This window comes from Schistocerca cancellata, chromosome 8, assembly GCF_023864275.1.
Source record: "Schistocerca cancellata isolate TAMUIC-IGC-003103 chromosome 8, iqSchCanc2.1, whole genome shotgun sequence".
NCBI lineage: Eukaryota > Metazoa > Arthropoda > Insecta > Orthoptera > Acrididae > Schistocerca > Schistocerca cancellata.
The window spans coordinates 416,649,620-416,661,751 of record NC_064633.1 but is presented as its reverse complement, the minus strand read 5'-3'; the positions used below and the strand labels follow the sequence as shown (position 1 = coordinate 416,661,751).

At 39.6% G+C, this 12,132-nt stretch overlaps 1 protein-coding gene across 5 annotated transcripts in view; it reads right to left on the bottom strand.

The window, feature by feature from the left end:
• The window catches only part of LOC126095230 (calnexin), a 70,860-nt gene that overhangs the window by 22,034 nt on the left and 36,694 nt on the right, over window positions 1-12,132 (bottom strand). For 4 of the 5 annotated variants that reach the window (XM_049909975.1, XM_049909976.1, XM_049909974.1 and 1 more), the window contains exon 9: window positions 3,307-3,432. In XM_049909975.1, the coding sequence (XP_049765932.1) occupies window positions 3,307-3,432 (126 nt within the window). Of the gene's footprint in view, window positions 1-3,306; window positions 3,433-3,889; window positions 4,016-12,132 lie in introns of all 5 variants that reach the window. The other variant, XM_049909973.1, reaches the window with a different exon arrangement.

Sequence of the window (12,132 nt, the reverse complement as noted above, 5' to 3'; positions counted from 1 at the left end):
GGAAGAAGGCAAACAGATTCAAAACACAGAGTATCTGGAATCCAAATACTTGACAGTGACCAAATATTCAGTAAGCAACATTCATTTATATAAAAGGTGTGTTCAGATGGCAACTTATTTAAGTGTATGGTGCATGAGGTGAAGTATAACAAACCACCACGCAGCCCAAGCCAAACTGAAACACTTCACCTGAAAGTGTTGACGGTAGTCTAGCCCAAATCTTTCTCTACAATTTTTACTCCAATACTTTCCTCCATTGATAAATTCACTATTCTCTGATGCCTCAGTGTGAATCATTTCAACTGATCCCTTATTATAGTCAAGCTGTACCACATTCCTCCCCCCCCCCCCCCCCCCAGTTTGATTCAGTACTACTTCATTAGTTATCTGAACTTCTGTTCTCTTCTTGTCTGTACTATTCACTGTTATACTTTCCATGACATGTTATAAGGTAGGCACATCACAGTTTGAGCTTGGGCTGCAATAGGGAACAAAATTATTTTATATCAATTTTCTTATGTGAACAGTCGGCTTTTGCTAATTCGAAACTACACAAATTCAACTAGTTGTCGAGTCGACAAATCTACAAAATTGTGTGTTCAGGTAAATTCGATAAATTGAAGTGGTTATCATGATGGACAGAAGTCAGTGGTTATCTAAGAATCAGTAACTAAAACTATTTCCTGAGTCAACTGTTCGTGACACTCCTTTGTTAACTCACCAATACATAATATGTAGTATAAACACTTTTTACGACTTCAAAGACGTACACTTGTTTCTCTCTCACTGAAGAAAAGAAGGGTGCAATAAATGAATAAATAATAAATAAATATCGACCGGAAAACTCTCTTCAAAATTCTAGCAGAATACAAAGTAGACAACAGAACACGGGCTATCATAGAGCAAACTTTAACCAACACAACCTCCAAAGTAAAGTTCTGTGGGGAACTATCAGAGCCCTTTGAAATTCGCACAGGTGTCCGACAAGGCGATGGCCTCTCACCTCTCCTTTTCAATCTGGTGTTAGATAAGGTCATAAAAGAATGGGAAACATCACCAACAGGGAATAACTTTAGGAAACCTACAGATTAAATGCCTGGCTTTTGCAGACGATTTGGCGATTGTCACGAAAGGTATAAAGGAAACAAAAGACGCTATTGAAAAACTGCACGAAATCGCTTCCAAAACTGGACTACAGATCTCTTACGAAAAGACACAGTTTATGAGCACAAAAAAACTCTCATCTCTGAACACAAAGTATGGCACGATTTACAAAACGGCAAACTTCAAATACCTCGGTGAAACACTACAAATGAGTGGACATAACAGAGACTCAAACGAAGAAAGAAAGACTAAACTGGACAAGGCATACAAAGTAGTGTGGAATCATTACAACAAGAAGTCTATCCGAGGCACTATATGCAGCAGAGACCACACTAATCCTAGGGCATACACGTATCAGACAATTAGAAAAAGTAGAATGGAAAATACTTAGGAAAATATTTGGCGCAACTAACAACAATGGAATATGGATCAAGAAACCTACAGAGGAACTGTACAAACATACGGAGAGAATCACAGAAAAGATTAGAAAACGCAGACTACAATTCTATGGACACCTATACAGAATGCCATCACACAGGCTGACCAAACAGATCTTTGACTGGGTAACCACTTGAAACAACAAATGGGTGGCAGAGGTAGAAAATGACCTGAACCAACTCAACATAACAGCAGACACAATAAACGACAGAATAAAATTCTGAAACATCATTAAGAAAAGTAAACTACATGAGACACAATGTGACAAACAAACAGGCATAAAATGGACCGAAGAAAGCAAGCAAGATCACAGCCAGAAGATGAAAGAAATATGGGCAACCAAAAAGGCAATCAAGATGAAGCCGAAGACACAAAGCCGACAAGAAGCATGGACAGAGGACTGGAAACAGAAACACAGCGAGCGAATGAGGGAAGTTTGGGCAGCAAGGACGGCAGCAAAAGGAACTGGCCATGTAGTTTAGTCCAAATGTGCTCTTTAAGGGCAAAACACCAATAATAATAATAATAATAATAATAATAAATAAAAAATAAAAAAATAATTGAAATCCAAAAATGTACCATATGGTAGATGAAGATGTCCAAATGTGGCTGTGTTTCAGAAACTAATATCTCTTTTGATAGTGAAAGATGCTAACCCCAGATATTTCAAAAGAATCAGTTCTTTGTGTATATTTTATTGCTCCAAGAAAAGGGGTGGATGTCAACAGAGTTGTTCAATGGGGTGACTACTGATCTTAAGACACACACATGAAAATATAGACGGAAAAATTCTGTTGTCACTTGGCAATTGCACAGTTCATTTATGTGAAACTTCATTTTTTCTTTTACACGCCATTTTTGAACTGGTTGACCAGAATTTTAAAACTTTGTACTGGAAAAAAGTTGTGATAATAGTGTTGGATAAAATTAAAGGTGGTCACAGAGGTTCACCATAACAATTTTTGCAGTGATGACCATTGACTGATAAAGCATGGAATAATGTTACTCCGACTAACTATTTTCAAAACGTGGATTCAAGGAGCCACAGAATTAACAACAGGAGAGCAGAGATATCAAAATGAATTTCCACACTACCTGGTATCTCATTTTGACAATCTTGATGAAGTATGACGAGCACTGATTGATTTTGAAATTTTGCAGTTTGATGGTTCAAGAACATTTGCACACTCACTCATACATTCACACATATACACACACACACACCCATGAGTGTTGCCTGTGCTCATCTCTGTGGAAAATACTTGTTACCATTGCACAGACTGACGCGTACATTGTTATAATGTACAGTATGCCTGTCAGCTTTCTCCTTTTTTACTCTTTATTTATAAACACACAAAGAGCTATCAAAATTTTAAGTTTAAAGAAACATATGAAAATTTAAATGCAGGATGCAGAAACAATATTTGATGTACAAAGTCCTTTTATAACTGAAAACAGAAATAGGCCTATATAAATTTCAATTATGATAGATGAAATATGAGACATACATTCATTCTACTACACCAATATTATTACGATTGCTTGAATACTACAAATTCTGGAAATACAAAATACATATGATTTCCTTACATCATAATCAGAATTAGTAAAAACTAAATGATAATTATACTTGCCATTTATAGCTCATTACATATGCAGATAAGATGCTAGTAATCACTTCAATAAAAACTAAGACACATAGTTATTAGTTATCTGCTGCAAAATCTACAAACATACGACTCAGCAAGAAAATATGATACCAACCTTGCTTGAGGAGCCGCAACAAAACACAATCACCAGAACTATGGGAAGTCCAATCACTACTACATACACAGCCCATAGCCATGGCTGTTCATTGGTGTATTTCACTAGCCGCATGAAGAGTGATTCCTGTGGGCAAATCAGGAGTAACTACAGGATGTCTAGCACTACAAAGCACGCTGCATAATCACAACAGCAGCACTTTTACAATTAAAGACCAATGCAGGAGGTTATCCAAGTGTAACAACTTTACAAAAATGCCACAGATGCATATTTACTACATATTAATGCTACTGCACTTTGCATTTATAAAATTAAGTCATAAGGCCAATAAAAATTCAACAGTCTCCTATTCTAGCACAATGCATCCACTAATAATTACATGTAGTACAGTATGTGCGTGCCTATAAAGGATTTTACTTCTTTAATAATAGAAATTAAAAGTGGTTACTCCTTGTGTTTTTAAGTGATACTGCTTCGACTGTTTCACACTCGTCTACAAAGAAGTAGCCCTACACTATGCTGTATCTGTTTCTACAATACAGTATGGAAGAGACCTGTTCCAAACCCAGTTATCTTGTATTACCTCTGAAACACGTCTGCAGAGGTACCACACATATATTGCAATAGGTACAATGCAATAAAGAAAGTAGAGTGCCCACCAACCAGGCTTGTAGTTCATTGCACGCATTGCAGATTCCCACAAAGTTTCCTGTTCAATACAAAGATAGGGCAGAGATGTCTTTATTTATTCAGTGAGCACATTAGTCACAGCAAATTTCAACAGCTAAAAGTAATACCTAAAATGTCACCATAGGATGCACAATCCATATTCTGTAAAAATTGCAAATGATTACTACATGTAATATGTGAAATTTCAAATTTGGACTGACATCTTGTCAACTGAAAATTTCTCAATAATTTCATAGAACTACTTTTCAACCAATATGAATTATGATTGTATTACCATATCACTATAACGGCATTTGATTGTATATGTAATCTTACAAGAAACACTGTATGCTGTTTTGATGGCATGTTATGGATTCCTAGCAGATATGACAGTTCCATTTTACACACAGTACTTCAACAACTGATCAATCTGTCTTCTTTGAGTGCCTCCGAGTTGTGGTCTCGTGTGTATTCGCTACTTGGAGTAGAGCCAGACTGAATTACTGTTGGTATCCTGCCTCTGTTTAAAGCATTTTTACCCTAGCATCCCACTATGTCCTTTGTCACTCATTTGTTTCGCAATGTTGGATGAAATATGTATCTCCTGTGTTCTTCAGCTTTGACAGATAAGATGCTACATGAGGGTTTAATAAACTGAATGCCTGATCCTACACATTGCTGAAACTGAAACCTCCACTGCTCTTTATAACATTATTTCAGCTGATTTTGTTTTTCAGAAACTGTGTGCCTACACCATGAGACTAGTCTTTTATGTCATTTTGTGATGTTACTCCGAGAAGAAGGGATTTGCTTGTCTGTTTGAGACTTGTGCATAACTAATCTTCCTTGCACCTCTCCTGCACTGTTCTCTCTGAAATTTCTTGCATCTTCCTTCAACTTTTCTGTTCTGACTCACAAATGACATGACACGATATGATTGGCATAAAATGATGCATATACCATGTTTTCAGCAGCATAGATAGCCTTTATGATTACTTCTTGGTGGGAGTGAAATACAGGGTGTCCAGCCAAGGAGTGTCTGATTTCAAAATTAAATATCTCAAAAACTAAGATTGATACACGAGTGCAACAAACAGTATGTTTATTGTGAAAGCTGTAAGAATTTTATACAGAAATTACACAGTAATTTTGAAATAGTTCAAGAAGCTGCAAACAGATGATGGTATAATCACAATATGTAATGCTTATACATAGTGTACCTCAGAGCAATCAGTTCCACTGCTGAAACGTGAAAGAAGGTTAGGGCACTGAAGGAAGAGGTTGAAATAATGTATTCCACCGAACAATGTGTTTTTCTGGTACTGGCACACCACAGGTGATAGCATGGACCTACTGTAACAAGGCACACTTTTTAAACACCGTATAATGTTTCTTAAGGACCCGATGTCAAAACTATTTGCAAGCTCTTCACCAAATTCCAAGAAACAGGCAGCCTGGCTATGATCTAGTGGGGAATGTTAGCCCAGCCAAACCGCAGTTACTCATGAAAATATCGCCACTGTTTCTGAAATTATTCAACAAAATCTAAGAAAATCTGTATGAAGAATTCCAGCAGAGACTGGTTTGAAGCATTCTGGCATGTAGAAAATATTGAGAAAGAGCCTACACAGTTTCCATTCAAAAGCCTGTATATAAGATGTACCACAGAGAGCAGACTTTAAGCACACTTCCATCTGAGTGGAGCCTTGAGTAAACAAAATTGGTGTGGTGATTTTGGGGTTTCTAAAATCACCATTTGTGTGACACAAAACCACTATATCCCAAAGTTACTGGTTGGGCTACAGTATGCAACAGAGGCATTATTGGCCCTTTTTCCATGCCAGAAATAATCACAATCACCAGTGTACATTATATTGCAATTTTGGAACAATTTGCTGCCCCACATCATCCAAGCACCTAGCGGTTCATTCATGCATGTGCCAAAACACATCGCACTGAACAAGTGTTTTGCTTTCTTGCTGAACACTTTGGGAATAGAGTTTCTGCATTGGATTATGTCAAATTTGCTGGCACAAGAATGGATTGGCCAGCATATTCATCTGATCTGATGCCTTGTGCTACTTTTTGTGGAGAACACTGAAAAACAATGTCTACCAGAACCATTCCAGCACAGTGGATGAGCTTGAATCGGTAACCTGTGTGGCCTCTGAATCCGTTTCCATTGACACACTACAGGACATGATGACAAATTTCATTGTTCCTTTGCCTCACCCCCAACTGCAAGTGGTGAACATTTAGAAACACTGCTTGCAGAGGACGATTTTAACTATGCATGCTGATATTTTCCAAGCTACATAGCTTGCAACAGTGTCCGTTAGGAGATTTTGAACTACTCTGAAACCAAATTTTTAGTTTTCCCAATAAACATACCTTCTTTTATACTCTACTATCAATCTTAGTTTTCAATATATTTAAGTTTGAAATCAGAGACTTACTTCATTGGACACCATGTCCACGGAATGCTGTTTTTCTGTAAAATTTACCATTTTTCCCCAGATGTGGCATGCAGTAGGCTGATGGGTTATCCTCAGTTTTTTTCAGTCTTTTTTTTCCAATCCCTTCTGCAAGGCATTTATGATTTTGTACTTCAATTAAGATAACTCTGTGACTGAAGTTTTAGAGAGTCCAGTCACAGGGGCCAGCTGCCAGCCAATCACAGTTCTTTCACGAGAGCTATATTCTCTCGATGTGTTGCCTGTTTTGTAGGCACCTACAGACTGCTGTGAAGTGTGGTTGGCTCCACTCCAACAACACTATCCAATGTCACTGTAGTCTGTCAATCACTATGTTATGTTATTCAAGTTACAGCCACAATGCTTGCTCAATTTGTTGATATGGGTACACTTTCCGAGAAATTTCGCTGTTCTTAGATGAGACACACTTTGCCTACCTGACTGTAAGTTCTAGGAATTAGACAATTTCTTTGTAACAGATGATGATACCTTGAGGCGTAGACATACAGACTTGTGTGTGTAGTTTTTCTACAGATGTAGCCAACACATCAGTCGGCTTTTACCTCAACTAAACCCAAGGGAAGGTAGTTGGGCCTCCGTTTTATGGTCCATCATAAATTTTACATTGGGATGGATAGAGTTAAATTGTTTAAAGAAACTGGTGTCTTTTAGCTGTGCAGGGTCATTTATATTTTATCATTACTGCTCACTGAATATGAAATTGCACCACAATTTTAAAAGACTGTTATAACTGGTCTTTTAATGTGGAAGAAGTGGGAACTTTATTGTAATAGGTTACCATAGTGGAGGGAGTGGGGATCTGCTGTTAACTACTGGTTCTTGCGTTGTGTGTCATAATTGGTGGTCATTGGCAAATGAGGTGTGTGCTTATGTTTTCTTCCTGCTGGACACAGGCCATGCAGCAACAGTTACTCAACGAGAGCAATCGGGTCTCGTGTTATTACAGTCTTGCTGGTGTTTGGCCACTCCAAATTTGCTGTGTTGCCCTAGAGAAATGTAGTGTGAATACATTTTATAACAAAAATTTCTGATGACCTGAAGATGGCAGCACAGTCTGCTGAACATGACTGTTTGTAAATAAGGAAATATTTATGTGATTATGGCTTTAGAAAGTTTTTACCAAGTAAAACAGATTGCTCCTACTTATTTAGCAGCATGAGAAAATTCAATCAATATTGAACAACAGGTCGCAAAACTGCCCTATATGCAGTCTCCTTTACAGATGATCAACACTTTCCTAAAATTCTTCCAATAAACCGAAGTCTACCACTAACCTTCCCTACTACAACCCTCACATGTTCATTCATGCTCATTCCATCTCATTTTACTTTGCAGCGTTATGCCCAGATATTTAGTTAATGTGGCTGTGAGAAGCCACCCACTACTACTTCTGTATTTGAATATCATAGGTTTGTTTTTCCTACTCGTCTAGATTAACTTACATTTAGAGCTAGAAATTTTTTCTAAGTCACATTGTGTGCCTCTACAGTCACTCAATGATGACACCTTCTCATACACCACAACATCATCATCAGACAGAGACATACTGCTGCTTACCTTGTCCGCCAGTTCATTTATGTATTTAGAAAATAGCAGCGGACCTATCACATTGCCCTGGGGCACTCCCGATGGTACCCTCGTCTCTGACGAACACATGCTGTCGAGGGCATGTTGGGTTCTGTTGCATAGTACTTCATTGCTGGAATTTCAGAGCGAAGTGTCCTTCACGACTTTAACAGTGGCAATATCAGTTCTTTTATCTTCCTTGGTTTGAAACTATTCAGTGGCTGTTGGTACTGTCCAAAGCATCAATATGTGATTATCAACAATGTAAGAAGAGAGATTGCTACTTACCTTAAGGAAGACAAGTCAAGTTGCAGACAGGCACGATTAAGCGACACCTAAATATAGCTTTCAGCTACCGACTTCACCAGTAAATTGGTGATTGTTAATACACTGTTGACGCCACCTCCCTATACACCATCCCTGATGCCCATGGTCTAACCACTATTGAACACCGTCTCTCCCAATGTCCTTCAGACTCCAAACCCACCACGTGATTACTCTTACATATTACTAATTTTATCCTAACCCACAACTACTTCTCATGTGAAGGGAAGGTATATAAACAAATCTGCGGCACAGCCATGGGCACCCGCATGGCATCCTCCTATGTCAAACTTTTTATGGGCCATATAGAAGAGACCTTCCTAGCCTCCCAAAGCATCAAACCCCTCGTCTAGTTCAGTTTCATTTATGATATCTTAATGATCTGGACCCAGGGCCAAGACACCCTATCTCCATTCCTCAACATCTTCACACCTTCTCTCCCATCTGCTTCACATTGTCCTCAACCCAGCATGCCATCTTTGTAGATGTTGACCTCCTCTTCTCTGATGGTTCCACCCACACCTCTGACCACATTAAACCCACTACCCACCAACAATACCTGCACTTTGACAGCTGTCATCCCTTTCACACCAAAAAATCCCTCTCACATAGTGTAACAGGGACAGTGTACCTGCAGTGACAGAAACTCCCTTGCCCACTATGCTGAGGGTCTCACCAAGGCCTTCACAGACAGGCACTATCCCTTGGACCTAGTCCCCAAACAGATCTCCCGTACCATTTCCCTCCCACCGTCCCCAGAAATCAGACACAAAGAGGAGTGTCCCCTTGGTCACCTAGTGCCACCCCTGGACTGTAACAACTGAACCACATCCTTTGCCAGAACTTTGTTTATCTATAATCACGCCTTTGCCAGGTGTTTGATTACCTATAATCTTGACCTTTGCCAGGGCTTTGATTACCTATAATCTTGACCTTTGCCAGGGCTTTGATTACCTATAATCATGACCTTTGCCAGGGCTTTGATTACCTATAATCATGTCCTGGAATGAGGGACATCCTACCTGAGATATGTCCCACGCCTCCTAAAGTGGTATTCTGTCGCCCATCCAACCTCGACAACATCCTAGTCCATTCCTATGCCACTCCCAATCCCAACCCCTTGCCACAAGGATTGTACCCCTGTGGAAGACCCAGGTGCAAAACCTGCCCAATTCACCCACCCTGCACTTCCTACTCCAGTCCTGTCACAGGTTTATCCTACTCCATCAGGATCCAAGCCACCTTTGAAAGCAGCCATGTCATTTACCAGCTCTGCTGCAATCATTGCACAGGTTACAGGTTTATCCTACTCCATCAGGATCCAAGCCACCTTTGAAAGCAGCCATGTCATTTACCAGCTCTGCTGCAATCATTGCACAGGTTTTTATATTGGTATGACTACCAACCAGCTGTCCACCTTTGGCCAAAAGAAAAGTAGACCACACTGTGGCACAACATGCAGCTGAACACAACACACTTGATTTCAATTGCTGCTTTACTACCCAAGCAATCTAGATCCTTCCATCCACCACCAGCTTTTCTGAACTGCACTGATGGGAGTTATCCTCACAACAAATTCTCCACTCCCATAAATATCCCGGCATCAACCTACGGAAACATACTGTCCCCACACAATGCACACAATAGTTTCCATCCCCTCTGTTCTATCATCTCCTCCCCATTCTCGTCTCCCACCTTGTTTATTTGCAGTCCTCTGCCAACGCATTCCCCCCATCTTTCCCCACTTCTCTCTGTTTTTGTTCCTCCTTTCCCCACCTCCCTGCCCCAAAACCTCCATACGGTGAGCCTGTTGCCAGTCTAGTCCCTGCACACTCCACCAGACAGCATTTGTCTCTCTCCCCATCTGTACACTATCCCTTTCCCTTCCTCTTCCCCAGACCCACCACATTGCTGCTTGCATCACATGTGATGCATTTCGGCCCAAGATGCTGGAGTTGGCGATTGTGTGTGTGTGTGTGTGTGTGTGTGTGTGTGTGTGTGTGTGTGTGTGTGTGTGTGTGTGTGTGTGGTTTTACTGACAAAGGCTGAAAGCCATGTGTGTCTTAATTGTGCCTGTCTGCAACTTAACATGTCTTCTTTACAGTAAGCAGCAATCTATCTTTTCTTACATTGTTGACATCCCTACTTGGATTTTCCATTGTCGGAATATGTGATTATTGTCAGACCTCAGAAAGCCAACTTCTACACACACTTCAGAACAGTACTCAGTTATCATGCAGCACCTAGGTTAACTTAAGACCTTAACTATAGGAATGTATGTGAGGAGAAAAGAAGAAAGAAGTCTGAGACACACACAAGTTTTGCCAACTGAAATACTGTTATCTGTCACTGTTCATTCATTCAAAAGTGTTACTTCCTTTGCCATCCCTAACCACAAGGGGTGCACAATTTGTGGGGCACGAGAACTTAATTAGTTGTATGGACTGGTGGTGATAACGCTAAAACCCCATTTTTACATTCTTGCATTTTTGCTGCTTTTTTACATTCATTTTCGTCAATCCCAACATGAGTTCTGTTCTCTCAATACAATGCTTTCCTGTCCATAATGATTCCAAATTACAACATTTTCCGCACTTTGAATTTTCTTTGATGTTATCACAACCTGTAAAATTGATTTTTAAACATAGATCATATTTCTGCTCAAAGTCAGCTTTGGAACGAGGCACAAAAAGCAGACTACATACAAAGTTATTGGTTAGGCAACATAAGGATAGTGCGGTAAACAAAATTTTCATTGTCGGAATGTTGAGTCATGGCCACCTGTATAATAGGTTCCCAGTGTTTGGATGGTTGCTTGGTTGGTTCGGGGCAGTGGACAACCAGTGAGGTCATCGGTCACTTTCGATTAGGGAAGGATGGGGAAGGAAATTGACCATGTGCTTTCAAAGGAAACAAGCCGGCATTTGCCTGAAACGTTTTAGGGAAATCACAGAAACCCTGAATCAGGATGGCCAATGCAGGTTTAACCATCGTCATCTTGAATGCAAGTCCAGTGTGCTAACCAAGTGCTCGGTCAGAGCGTTTGGAAGGGTGCTGAATCACTGTCTTAATGATAATCACGTGATGACAGTGATTCTAGTAGCAACTTCCCTTCTACTCATTGTGTTGTATTACAACAGCTTTAATTTAATTTCACAGTCATCGATACAAGTAAATACCTCCTTTAAATACAGATGTGCCTGTAATGGGCTTCCACAAATCATTGTCACCTCTAAATAAAACACATTAATTAGTACTAGGTGAGCGGTCTTCAATTTATATGACCTGACGAAAACATTCCTCCTCAAGATGCTCTGTAACATGGTAATTTCTGTCCTCTTTCTAATCCAGGACGTCCCTAAACCAAGTTACCTGCTTGTCAGCAACAAGCTGTAGACTTCTTCCCTATTGTTTTCTGTTTACAAAGACTGCCAATTTTAGTGGTTTAACCAGCATTGTGTTAGAAGTTTTAGTTACCGTAGTTTTATAATGATTATCAATTATAAGTCTCACATTAGAACATGAATAACACTCTAATGTGGTTTCATAATAGACTTTTATTTCCATGTTTTATTTACACTTCTGGGAATAATCAGAATGAAGAGGGAAACCCAGCACTCTGCCACTGCCTTTGTGATTATCACGAAGACAAGAACTGAGTGCTAACACAAATAAACAGGCATTTTCTTCTTCATTCCGACCATAATTAAAACATGGAAGCAAAAGTCTTTAGCAAAACCACATTAAAACGATATTCGTGTTCTAAATGCGA